The 13907-nt window shown below is 39.5% G+C and overlaps 1 protein-coding gene across 1 annotated transcript in view; it reads left to right on the top strand.

Annotated features, from left to right (window-relative positions):
• Nucleotides 1–7202: 7202 nt before the first annotated feature.
• Nucleotides 7203–13907, top strand: part of LOC119740546 (MAM and LDL-receptor class A domain-containing protein 1-like) — a 48805-nt gene continuing 42100 nt past the window's right edge. Inside the window, exons 1-4 of the mRNA XM_038215891.1 lie at nt 7203–7206; nt 7397–7541; nt 7743–7923; nt 8406–8508. Of these exons, the coding sequence (XP_038071819.1) occupies nt 7203–7206; nt 7397–7541; nt 7743–7923; nt 8406–8508 (433 nt within the window). The remainder of the gene's footprint in view (nt 7207–7396; nt 7542–7742; nt 7924–8405; nt 8509–13907) is intronic.

The following is a 13907-nucleotide window of genomic DNA, read 5'->3' as shown; positions in this document are numbered from 1 at the left end:
GTAAGTAATATTTCATCAGGTGCAGGGTTTCTTCAGATCAGAGGAGTCAAGGTATAGGTTCAGTGGTAATATAAACATCTGCCTCGCCCCCCCCCCCCCCCAATTACAAAAGCACACACTTAACCAATCAGTTGAAAGTGCATCAATCTTTCACCATAGTACATGTATGTACTATGGCTTGTAGGGGTCGTCTGACCTTCAGAACCGTTTTTCCTAAGCGTCGCATCCCGTGCATTTTGGACTTGGGAGGGGGAACCAGCGCTAATATCTTTTTGCTAAAATAGGGCGACTTTCCCAAAGACTTGTGCACAAACCTAACCTGTCACCTAACCCAAGTTTACCTTATCCTTTTCCCACGAAATCCGGTACTTTTTTTACTACTTGGACCACGAGGAATTGATCGAGATGGTTTGCGACAGTAACATTCCTTGTCCTAAAAGTCGTTACCACAAAAGGGCGACAGTTATAATGACGCTTTAACAAGGTGTGTCGCCCTATTGTGCAGGCAGTTAGCAAATTCTGTCGCCCTATTATAGCATACAGTGGAGTAATAATAATATACATCATAATAATAATATAATAATAATAATAACTATGGATTTATAGAGCGCCAAATTGGCCAATCATACAAGGCGCTTATTATTACCCTGCTCATTGGGCCAATCAAACATTCCAAATACCATCTTTAAGCTTTCTAGGAAGTATACAGGTCGATGCTGCCATTTCGGTAGTCTGAGTATCAACCGTTATTCACGGAGCCAATCTCCTGTATAACATTTGTTATGTTTTGACATGATATATGCAAGCCGAGCGCCAGCCAATCGGAGTCGATTTTACTAAATCGTGACATCATTTCATTCCTAAATCAGGACTAAATGGTTTGATTGGTCAATTTGAATGCAGTGCTTTGTTATACAACAACAACTTGGCGCGATATCGCGTAACATGATACAGAGCGCGTGACACAATTTTTTGACAATCGTCTTTGACGCGCAACGGGTGAATGAACGAAAACCCGATATAGAAAGCGTTCACTGATTGGTCAAAATCTAGGAGGTCAAGAGGCGGGTCTTGCCTAAGTAATCAGCGAATTTACGCGTAGCATATTACATAACTTCCCCTTCGGCGCAAAGCAGCTATCAACCACAATAACCATCTCTACCCTCACAAGTACCCATTTACTCCTGGGTGGAGAGAAGCAATGAGTGACAAAGTGCCTTGCTCAAGGGCACACGCACCATAACCGCAGGCCGGGCTCGAACCTGCGGAATTACCTGCAGACCAGGAATTCAATGCTCCAGACCACGAGGCCACAGCACTCCATAAATAACGTAGGTATTCCGCCCAAGGACCGCTCCAGTGCGATAAAATGTTATTTTGATTATATGAGCTGGGCTCAAACATTTCATGAAGGGTTAGTGTGGAAAAGTGCAAATATATACATTTTCAACTTATTTCGTGTTCAAGTACTATAGTATAAGTACACTTCAATTGTATTTAGATTAAATAAAAAAAAACATCAAGCATAGTCTGTGGGAGAGGCGTTAAAAATCGAAAATAGACTGCTTCATCCAGGGGCGTATCAAGGTCATTTTTATTAGGGGGGGGATTTCTTGAAAAGGGCACTTGAAGTCCGTTCTGAAATGCAGACATTTTTTCCCGTCGGACGCTTGGCCTCCGTAAAATACAATGGTTGGGATGGGGGGGGGGGCTGGTAACGTCTGTCGATGGGGTTGCTGTTCAAATAAAGCCACCCGTAACGGCCAATGGCACAGAAAAGGGCACGAGTCTTTTTGTTTATTACAAAGGCCACTTGTTCAGAAAAAAAAAACACTTGTTAACAAAAGAGGGAAATCTTTACAAATATTGGGGGCGGGTAGGCGAGGATATATAAAAAAAAAATGGTTCTTGAATGGAAAAGTGCAGTCTTTACAAATATCGGGGGGGATACCCCCTCCTCCACCCTCTACTACATACTCGAAGCAGTCAGTATTTGTATACTATCCCCCTCCCACCCTTTTCTCTGAAAATACACTCACCTGAGACACACACAAGCGGTTACTCGACCTTGGTGTTTGTTTCTTTGCGGCTTAATTTTGTCACCAGATTCGAAACTGTTGTTATACAGACAATTCAGACATGTTGAGCCGGGGGAGGCGGAACGGTTGGGCGCCCCTAGCGGGGGAACGTGTCTCATTTCCTTCATTGACAGCAGCGCGCGCACATCGCGGGCAACCACCATGTGTCGGCGTATGTGATTCACTGCACGATAGAACGAAGCAAATTAATACAGATTCTTTTCTAGAATTGGTCTTTAAATACTAGACTAATATACACATTCGGTATAGAACAGGTGCTTGCGTTATGCTCGCAGAAATCAGAAAGCAGACAAATAACGACTTTAAAAGGGATATTTCCGTTATCACCATTTTGCACACCCCTGTTTTACGAATGGAAGTGGCGCACAGACCATCATTCGCGCTCTTCTCAGCCCCCCCCCCCCCCTCCGCCCCTCCCCTGTATTGAGCCAAGGCATCGAATGTCTCAGATAATATCATAAGTCCATCGAAAAGTTATGGTATTGTATTATGGTATTGTATTTTTTTTAGCTTCATTTTGATATGCCTGTTTGCTACCAAAGACTGTTAATCGTCCGAGATTGACAACGGTTTATGAAAAACGATGCAGTTTGAAAAGTTGAAATTAAAGAAATACGCGAGGAGAACTTGCAAACGCAAACACACATGACCGTAATTCACTGGTAAATATATAACTGCCTTATACCCATTGCTAAATGCCCCCCCCCCCCCCTTCAGATATTCAGCGAAAATACTCACAACAGGTATTCGAGACACACATTAAATTAAAGCTTATTTCATCATCTTTCATTTTCTTGTCAATTTTTTTGGGGTAATCCGATGACTTTGGGGAGAAATTTCCATTCAACGGTGATTACCCCTTAAAATTGTCCTGAAGCCCATCTCCATTTTGAAATACGGTGCCTTACACTCCATTGCAAAATAGAGGGCTGTGTTGTGACCCCAATTTCATCCAAATTTTACAGAAATACAAGCTCACGGTCCTTCGCACGGCTTCCATCCTTATTTTTTATAAACCCTCAAGTTCATAGCCCACAATATGCTTAAATCGCCTATCGACAGCACAGTGCCCGAGCAAAGCGCGGGTTATTCAATTAGCCTTTCCGCGGTACGGAAGACACAATAGGAAAGCAATGTGTGATTTGGGTAAAGTCTTTTGTAATTACCCAAACAAAACAGCGCCCTCATATTGTGGCCGCCATGCTTCAAATTCGCCAATTTTACGTGATCCCATGCTTACAAGCACGTACGTGCTATCGGTATTCGCTGCCCATATGTAACGCGATATGAGACGCAGGGAACCCCCCCCCCCCCCCCCCCATTTGTGTTGGTCTTTGTGTGACCAGAATCTCAGGAATTCTTTTGAGTTATCTAGGGCGATGTGTCAGGTGACAATAGTCTAGGGTTTGCATATGACATAGCGAGATGGGGGGGGGGGTTACCTCAAATCGTGCCAGGTATATCCCTGCCGTTCTTTAATTCGGGCAACTATGAAATTGTGACGCAACAATTTCCATTCGACTCGCGTACTCTCTAAATTTGCAACTTTGTAAAGTGCATCATTTTTCATAAAACCGGTCTTTCATGGAATTTCTTCTTTTTTTCTTTTCTTTTCTTTGGCGGTGTTTATAATGCAATGCATTCGATCATTGCCAGTTTGACTTTTCATTGAACGTTACAGTTTTTATACGTTTTCCCGGCCAGGTCAGCGGATTTGGCGGCCAAATTGGTGACCAATCACTCAATTTCGCACGAAAAGCTTGATTTGAATGCACGTTGAGATCAACATTCAATTAGCTAAAAACACCAATCAATTTAACATTTGAAGCCTGCGATTTCACATTTTAATCATGCAATTTTAACAACAGGGCATTCAAATTAAGATTGCACAAACGAGCATCCAAATTCGCCGGAGCTTCCAGCTGTGTAAGTTTGGTCATTCAAATTCACCATTAAGCAGGCATCTGTGAAAATTAAGCAAATGAATTCGAAATAGGTTTATGTCATTCCGTTGTTTGTTAGAATTAGATGGAGTGCCTTTGTTCCAATTGGGAAGTATGGATATAAAAACCTGTCTCCAACAAGATTCTGCCAATACTCTGATCACCGTGCACTGCAAGCTTGAAGCACTAGAAATATCAACATGCATATGGCAGCTCATGGGCGTTACATGAGAATTTCAAATGTAGATGCTTGGCACGGCAAGAGATCTATGGCTAACAGACGTGCAGGAGACAGTATCCTCATCATTTAAGATGATTAAACAACTAAAAAGTTAAAGAGATATAAGCAAATATATATAACCAAGATCACAATTTGAAAACAGAAGATCAAAAACCCAAAGATAAGAATTAAGAACATATAGATTTATGTGAACACGATAAAAAGAAGGGAAAACATCACCTAAGTTTACTGTTGCCTATAGGTTTGTTGTTTCATATGCCCCGTGTTTGTTTAATTTGTTTACATTTTTATCTCTTTAGAATAAAGAGACAGATAGTAGACACTTTGAAAAAAATGAAACGGAAAAGCAGAAATGATAAATAGGTGGAAGAAATTTAAAGACTCGCGTCGTATGCCTTCGTTTTATTTATTTTTTTTTGAATACAAAAAGTGCTAAATAGAATGCACGGAAATGAAAAAGAAATCAAGAATCTCATGCAAATAACCCTTGACCAAACCGACTGCTAAATTGAGTGATCACTTAAACCGAATGACATAACTTCAATTTAGGATGAGTTAAACATGAAAATGTCAGGTTTTTAAACGAATTTGATCTCCTGAAATCTAATACGAACCACGGGAATGACAGCAGGGCGCTACTCCGCTTCAAATTGGCCATGATCAAGATAAATTCGAATGCTATATTTTTGCGAAATTGGCCGGGAAAACCTATACTAACACTGAATGGTTGTTGGTTCATATGTTGGAATATGATGATCTCACCTGTGTCCTTTCTACATGAGAAATAAAAGGACTCTAGTATCATAAACTGTGCTTATCTTTATAATGGAAACATAATTTCAGAAAATATTCTTGGTTCGTGGTTTCAAGGATCCGCTGATGTAGGCTCAGTGATATAATGCTGGCAAGGTTACGTTGATCAATGCAACATGGAGCCAGAAGCCGTTTGGTGGCCTGGGTTTGATTACCGGCTCGGACCAGGACAATAATATGTGAGTAGAGTTGTTCGTTGATTCTCTCTTGTTCCACGATGGTTTTTCTCCGGTTTTCCTCGCTCCGCAAAATTAACATTTTTGATGACTGGCTGTGCTCCTTGGTCATGATCGGCTCGACTACGCTGTAGCCAATGTCTTCGCAATTCAGCTTCTCAGCTAAGGGTAAAGATGATTAGCTCACCAAAATTATTATATGCTATAGATATTAACCGAACTTTCCACCTCGTTAATTGAAGGTTTCATTCGATATTGTGGAAAACGTTCATAATTGCCAGGCATTAAATATTGCCAGGGATCCAATATTGCAAAGCGAATGCATTACGGTCGCTTCGCTTAAAGGGAAAATACAACATTTGCAAACATCAAAAAATAAAACTACCAAATCATTTTGAAATACCTTGCTGGACTTTAGTGAATGACAGTGTAAAGCATCCTGTAAAATCATGGCACCTGGTATACTGTCATTTTCAAGAAAAGTGGTATTTTTGTATCAATTTCCAATGCTGATCGGCCGATCAGCGTTGGAAAAAACTGGCTTTTTTTCAAATACTGGCCCCAGTTGACCATCGCACTTGTTTGCAATCGATTACACACCTATGAACGGGTACAAGCAAGCTAGACTGGTTCCCTGACCTTACAATTCCCCAATATATGTAAACTGCTCTGTTTCTTCTTAAATAGAGTCAGGGAACCAGACTACAGGAAATTGATTGTTTTTCTTGGTTTTTATAGCATTTTCGAACCCAAAACCTCAAAAAAGTCAGTGTAACTATATTTGCTATATATTTCCAACCCCCCAATTCCATCCATTTCTGAAAATTACAGCAAAAGCAAATGATGTATATTCCCTTTAAAACCAGGGAGATGGAAAATGAGGCTCAATATTAAACATAACGGCAAGTTCAATATGTGCGATATTTTATCTTAAGACCAATGTCAAAGTAGATCATGTTTCTACGCTTCATTTGGGAGTATTATGCGACAATGATTGTTAATTAATTGTAAGGTTTTTCTTGTTATGAACTGTTTGTGTTTTCAATGGACGTCGTTCCGGTTGTCGATTCTGGAATATTTTCCGCTGCATTGAAGGTCATTTCTTTGTCAACTCTTTCCATAGATAACAAGCCGTTAGGCCTATTAGTAACAGTAAATTGCCCCTCCCACAGGGCGACTTCCAGCCAATCGGAACAATGTACATCTGTGCGCTAACGTTTGTGCACTTTCCTGATTGGCTGGCAATGACGTCACGCTATGCTCGGTGGTCTGCTTAGCTGCTGATGCGAGCTGGTATGGTATGCGAACTCGGCGAGCATTAGAAGAGGGCGCTTAACCAATTCTTTCTTTTATGATAAGGAATTTTGCGTCGGGGTGATATATAAATCAAATTAGGTTTTGCCCTTCACCGACGTTTAAACACTGTATACTCAGTGTGTTACCTCCCGAGTGAAAGTTGGAAAAAATCACTCGGGTGGGACTCGAACCCACGACCTCCTGCTTTCTAGTGCAGATGTCTTACCACTCGACCACCGAGCTAACGGGATCGATTGGCCGGTTCGAATCTGATGTACATAGCAGCGGGTACCGCATAAACGTTAAACGCATGCTGATATGCCTCCCTCTGTCAACGATATGGAGACCATGCTTTAACCAGCCCTTTCAAATATTTTTTTTGGGGGTTGCTTTTGTGCCCCCAAAATGAACCTAACTACTCCCAATTCGATAGACATTTCTCTGAAGGATGAGTTTTGGTCGAAAGGAGCACCTCTCAAGAATAAAAACAATTTGATGGACACATTCCAAATATTTTCTATCAAAGCGGGATTGAGTTGGAGGGGATGGGTTTGTTGGGGCAGGGTTGGCAGGGGGTGGGGATGGAGTGCTGGACACCATATTCTTATTGAGGCACTGTTCAAACCTGACGATCATGGGTACTATCTGACAATAGGTGGTGCTTTTCATCGCGCAACATTTCAAAACGGGCACAAGTTAAAAAAGGACACTCCTGGAAAAAAGGAACTTTTGAAAAAAAGTGCACTATTTACAAAATAAGAGAGACGTAGAACCCCCTCCCCGCTGGCTTCGTCACTCTTTGGGTTTTTTTTTTTATTCCAATTCTAGCAACAGTGAACTGTTCGAATTCAGAGGCCCTTGGTATGCAGGACGGAACAATCCCTAATGATCACATCACGGCGTCCAGCGGGGATGGCTGTTGTCTTGCCTGGATGGCACGCCTCCACAATAATATTGCATGGGTACCACTGAAGTAGGTGTCAAGAGGAAATACTAGACCTAGCACTTTACACGCAAGAATATAATCATTGTATATCTGATCTCATCATTGTTACCAAAAGCACTTAAATTTAAGAAAATAATTACATCCATTAACAGAAATCATTTCAAAGGAGAATGTTGCTGAATACAACAATTTTCCCCTTTCCCCGTTACCCTCAATCTGTGTATCTAGATGCTTGGATGCCTGGATCGAGGTGGACCTCCTTCAGAGTACAGTGGTGTCTGGGGTCACCACACAAGGATGGCAGAAATCCACACGCAGTTCGTTGGTAACAACGAAGTACAAGGTGGCATATAAGAAGCAGCCCTCATATGAATCTGAACGTGTCAAAGATGTGAACGGAGACATCAAGGTACATTCTTTTTTTTTTAAAGAAAATAAAGCAATTACGCTATTTGTATATTTAGTCCCGATTTTCAACCTTTAAATATATTGATTTTATTTTAACTTCGCTCTATTTGAACTTTGATCTTTTTTGTTGTTATTTCGGACCGCATACACTGTTACCTTGAAACAAGAAATCTTGTCCCGCATTTATATGAAAAACGAACACATTAACCACGAACAAATTATTAAAATCAACAATCCCAGACAAACCACAAACTCTTTCCAACAGAATAAAGACGAGGTTCACTCTTTGCAAAATAAAAAAAATGATATGTTTTTACGTAAAACCAATTAGTTGGAGGTATGAACAAATCAAGAGTCATAAACGAAACACAAAGAATTGTATGGAATTGTACTGTCCAATAAGTGGAATTCACTATTTTCCAAAGCCTACTTTCCAATCTTCTGGATATACATACAACATTGATAAATTTGTTTTCCTTGCAGGTGTTCGTCGGTAACACAAATAGCAACACCCGGTCACTCGCCTGTTCGATGAGAGTGTGGTGGCGACGGTTATATACATCGAGCCTTCTGAATGTCCGAATTGGTGTGCTCTGCGATTGGAGCTGCTTTTGGATGTCGCCTTGATTAATTCCACTAAAGCATTGGATGCTAATATATTCCAACAAAAGTGCTTGTTGTGTTAGATTAAATGAACTAAAAAATATAGATTTGATTCATCAACAGTCACCAAACACACTGATTAGGCATAATGATTGTGATTGAGAGTTTTGTTCATTATTGATGGATAGTATTCGTGGTTTTAGTCAGGGTGAACGCGAATTTGTGACGTTAAGACAAGTTTTCGTGCTGCGAATTGCGATTTTGCACATTTCAGCTCCCGCTAATTTCGCAGCGATAATTTTGTGACGTCAAATTCGCTTCGCATTCGCGTGAAGTATGAAGCCTCCTTAATTAACAACGAGGGAAGAAATATTATGTGCTTGGCCAGTATTAAACAAATTGAAATGGCTAATTGGGCCCCAAAATACCTCTCGGTCAAAAAGTCAAAACATAATTATTATTATTATTATTGTTCTGGTTTATTAATCATTGTGTTTGTGTAGCCAGAGGCTAAATTGTTACAGTGCGTACAAATTACAAACACAAAATCAGAAATACAAATTTACTAAAACATTTACCATCGTACATACAAATATCAGAATACAGTACATGAAAAAAAAATGAGTTAAGATTTGCACATCGGAATATAAGAAAGGCGCACTCTACCAGAAAAGTACATGATAAAAAATGTTTGTTTGTTTTTGTGGTTTTTATGTTTTTCCCTAGGAATGCAGTACATGAATTAAATAGGATTTTGTATTATTATATATGTATCTATATTTTTTTTTGATTATCAAATTCTAGTATGAACGGGAGTTAAGACTTGGAACTGTTGTTCAAAAGCTCAACAAACTATGGGATGGGGCTATTCTGGTATCGTTTAGTCTTGCACATCATTTTGGATAAGTTGTGACTGTTTCTAAGCTGATATTGCACATGACTACTTCTCGGCTGAGGTAACCAGTCCTGAAATAAGCTAGAGTTTTTCAGTTTGTTAGCAAAGTCAAGACATAGATCCTTTCTACAGTTTTGAAGAGAAGCTAAATTGCATTTTATTAGGGCATGCTCATAATCAACATAATCAAATCCCAGTATAATTTTGAGGGCACGTTTTTGGATGCTCTCCAGTTTATCAACATGAACTTTAGTTAACCCTGCATTCCAAACCTGTGTAGCATATTTAGTGAGTGGACGAATGTAGCCTTTGTATATTGTTAACAAGTCTGAACGTGATAAGTTAAATTTCTTCAACAATTTGAGCATAAAAATGTTGCTGCTAGTCTTATGAAAGATGTGATCGATATGCTTGTCCCATTTGAGGTCTGAACTAACCAAAACGCCAAGAATTTTCACACAATCTACTCTCTGAAGGTCAGTATCCGAAATCTGAATGGGTGAAAACGGAGGTATTTTTTTTATGAAACACACATTCATATTAGCACATATATCAGGATTGATCTTCATATTGTTTTGCACAGCCCATTCACTAAATTCAACTAAGACAGACTGGATAACTCTCGGTTCATTGTTTGTACTATTTTCAACAATGGTCATATCATCTACATATTTCAGACTCAGAATCTTGCTGTTAGTAAGAGCCCGAGAACTCACTGCATCACTAAATTTGGAAAGAAAACCCAAGGGACCAAATTTAGTCCACTGTGGAAGACCACCATTCAAAACATTGAATTCAGATAACGAGTTTTTGTACCTGACGCACTGGGAACGATCAGTCAAAAAACTGCATATCGAGGGGATAACAGATGAGCGTGTGCCCAAATGGAGTAAATCCTTAACAAGACGATTGTGGTCAACTAGATCAAAAGCCTTACTAAACTCTCAGTGTTATCACTATTGTGCTGTAACTTTTTGAAGATTCAGAATGCGAACACAAATTGTCAACCAGCTTGATAAGGTAATGAGCTGTTGACGCTCCTTTCATATTACCAAATTGGTTGGGATCCAAATTCATGTGGATATCTGAGGTAATCCATTGAACAACAAAATGCTCGGCTAGTTTGGCAAAATGATCGGTTAGAGACACCGGACGGAGTTTGTTCCAAGTTGGGGGAGAACTCTTCGGCAACGGAATAATAATTGCTTTTTTCCACTGATTTGGAACCACACATTCTTGGTAAGATGAATTAAGGATGTTGGCGAGGGGTTTACTCCATTCATATGCAAATTCACTGATTATCGGTGCTGGGATTCCATCTGGCCCACCTGCTTTCCTACATCTAGTTTTCTTAAGCTCTCTGTAAACCTCCCATACCTGAACTGAAGGACATGGATCAGGGGATGGCAAATATGCAGGTAGTGATGTCAAATCCAGAGGATCAAGATCCTTCGCAACTGAAGTAAAACAGTCATTGATTTTGTTTGCAATCCCAAGATGATCCTTATGATTAACATCAGGAGGAGGGATGATTGTATGATCGGAAGTAATGCCAGATGTCATCATGTCAATATGTGGTTGTATATGAATATTGACACAAAACATGTCAATATTCATAAATTTCCAACGATTTTGTTGAACAGTTTTACTTCGTATGTTTTGTAAAACACCCCTTTAGCTATGTTTAATGTTTGTACCCCTCGCAAGTGGTTCTAAAAATGTCCTGATGTGGAGATTGGCGAGCGTGGCGCATATTGCGCGAAGTAGCGCAGAATGCGGCGGTGCCGGTGTAGCGTGAATTTACAACTCGATGGCATACAGACTCATTGGTAGTATTGCGCATGCCTAAGTGGAGCTTGAGAACGTTCGACCAATAAAAGGGTAAATTGAACCAGATTTGAGGTAGTCCAAATTCATGTGACACCGGAAAGTAGTATTTAAAACTAGTTGGTGTTTTATCAACCGTTTAAAACCACCCACGGCAAAATAACTAGTATTAGATCAGTGAAGATTCACAAATCGTAATCAAAATCAGTCGTATAGAACCACAAGGACGCGTTCAAATAAACCAAATGCTTAGCATACATTGGTTACCGTACAAAGTACTTGTATTTTAATTCAAATCGATTGAACGACGGTAACTTCGGTGGACTCCGTTCGTTGTTGTAGACTCTTTTTTAATGTGAATAATTAATCAAATCGAAAAAGTTGTTGTAAAGGTGTACAGGATGAGAAAAAAACGCTGTAACGTCGTGACCAATGGTATAACACATAATCTACTAAAGAAGACTTTATTTAATTCACTTGAGCATCGATGGTTTATTTGAAAACAATACTGATTTTATGTGTTCAAACAATACTACAAGAGCATAAAATGCACCTTAATTATACACCAGTTATACATACATTATTATATACTTCGAAAATTATATTGTCGAACTCCATGGCAAGGATAAAAAAGTGAAAACAAAAACTGCATCCACATCAACATATACCTCTGCATACATAGGCCTTATACTTCGTGTTAATAGTTTCTAGAAATTTCGGAGTTTTAACCCTAAAGGGGCCGGGGGGCGGAATCCGCCCCCCTCCCCCCTCAACATTTTCCGTGATAGCCTCTAAAAAAAAAATTCGCGACCCGAGCTGTTATGACTTTTTAGCCTCGAGCTTTGCGCATCTTTTGATACCAAAAACATAAAAATCGGACCACGGGTTGCCGCGTAGCGAAAAATTTTCCAGCGCTACGCGCCGTGAAAACTGAATTTTCGCATATACGTCGTGTACACAGAGCAGAATTGCCATCCGTACATATGAATAATTAATTGGCCATAATTCCAAAACCTTTTGACCTATAGTCATGAAATTTCTTGGGTATGGTATGTTTATGAAGAGTTGCTCTATGCATGTGCCGAGTTTCAAAATTGTTCGTCACTCGATGGCCGAGATCTTAGGGGGGGGCGTAATCCGCCCCCCCCCCCCCCCCCCGGCTGAGAGATGGTCAAAATAACCCGGCCCCTTTAGGGTTAAAAGGACACTATTTTTAGCTTTGGTGATACTTTGTTGTATCAGTACAGGAACAAATAAGTCTCAGAACAAACTTATTTCTCAGTTACCAACAAATTAGGGTTCACAATTTGATCAGAAAGCCCCTCACCTGAAGCATTAAGTTGTAAAAAAATGGACTTTTCTCCTCCAAAAAAGTTGTTCACGTAGGTAGTTCTCATACATTTTGGAAAAATGGACATTTGCACAAAATAAGGTCAGTCGGAAACTTCATATCGTGAACCGTTTAATGTTCATTTTGGGTGCGATCGTCAATGAAAATATTTGAGAGGTGGGCAAAAAAAAGGAATTTCTGATTTTTTGGTAAAGCATAATTATGTGGGAACTCCATTAAAAAAAAAAAAGTTAATTATGCATTACATGTACTTGTAAAACAATTTTTTTTTCTTACCAATATTTCACCCCTGCAACATTGCAGTTATTTCAGCTTTACAATGAAAAAAAAGTCTTGATTAGTGTTTGCATTATATTTATTTTTTTGGTTAAAGGCATACGTTGTGTTGCATACACAACTCAACTGAAAGATTAAATTTCTCTTTAATTCTGGATAAAATATGCTTGCGATTTAAAATTGCTAAAATGATTACAGTCAATATAATAATTGTACATTAAGATATCTTCAAGATGTAATTTTCTTTTTTAAGCAGTGGTGTTCCGGATTTCATAATCATTAAACAAAAATGAAATTAATCAACGTATACATCAACGTCTACAACAATATAAGGTCTTGCATCACAGATCCTACACACAAGGATGGATGCGTGATAACGGGAATTAATTCCAGTGGGCATGTTGAACGCGAATGTTCCAGGGTGTGCCATTTTGTCGGAGTTTTTTGCATGACATCTGAAACGGAAATGTTCATAAAACTGTAAGCAAAAACGCTCCTTATGTAAGATATACTTGTTCCAAAATTGTAAAAAATAAATACGTCAGGTTATAGCATGCACACGTCATTGTGCAGTTTTTGTCGTCATAGATGAAGTATTTGCCCCGGAAATAAATACGAATGTAGTACTTTTTCCGAGGAGAACACCGTTTACCCAAATCTCGTTTTTAATTAGGCTTTCATTAAAACGATTTAGAGAGATGTGGTCCCGAACCGATGAAATAAATGCGACATTTCATTGTTCATTTTAAAGCTAAATATATTGTGCTCGGCGTTTAATAACATGGTTTCATGTAGTTATCACTTATCAGAATTAAAGAATAAAGGCCAAAAACGTAGGATCGTGAATATTCACCGCAGAGCCCTGCAAATCTGAAAGCCGCTGCGCGCAGGGGTCTTTGTCAGTGACAAATATTTGCAGTATTCCCACCAGTACGGGCCGTTATCACGCGTCTAACCAGGAGTTTGGCGAGTCGTGAAGGATCCATGCGTGAGCGTTACCTGTGGTATTATGAGGGAGTATTACCACATGGGT

This window comes from Patiria miniata, unplaced genomic scaffold, assembly GCF_015706575.1.
Source record: "Patiria miniata isolate m_02_andy unplaced genomic scaffold, ASM1570657v1 HiC_scaffold_5, whole genome shotgun sequence".
In the NCBI taxonomy this organism is placed as follows: Eukaryota; Metazoa; Echinodermata; class Asteroidea; order Valvatida; family Asterinidae; genus Patiria; species Patiria miniata.
This window is presented reverse-complemented; position numbering and strand designations above follow the sequence as displayed.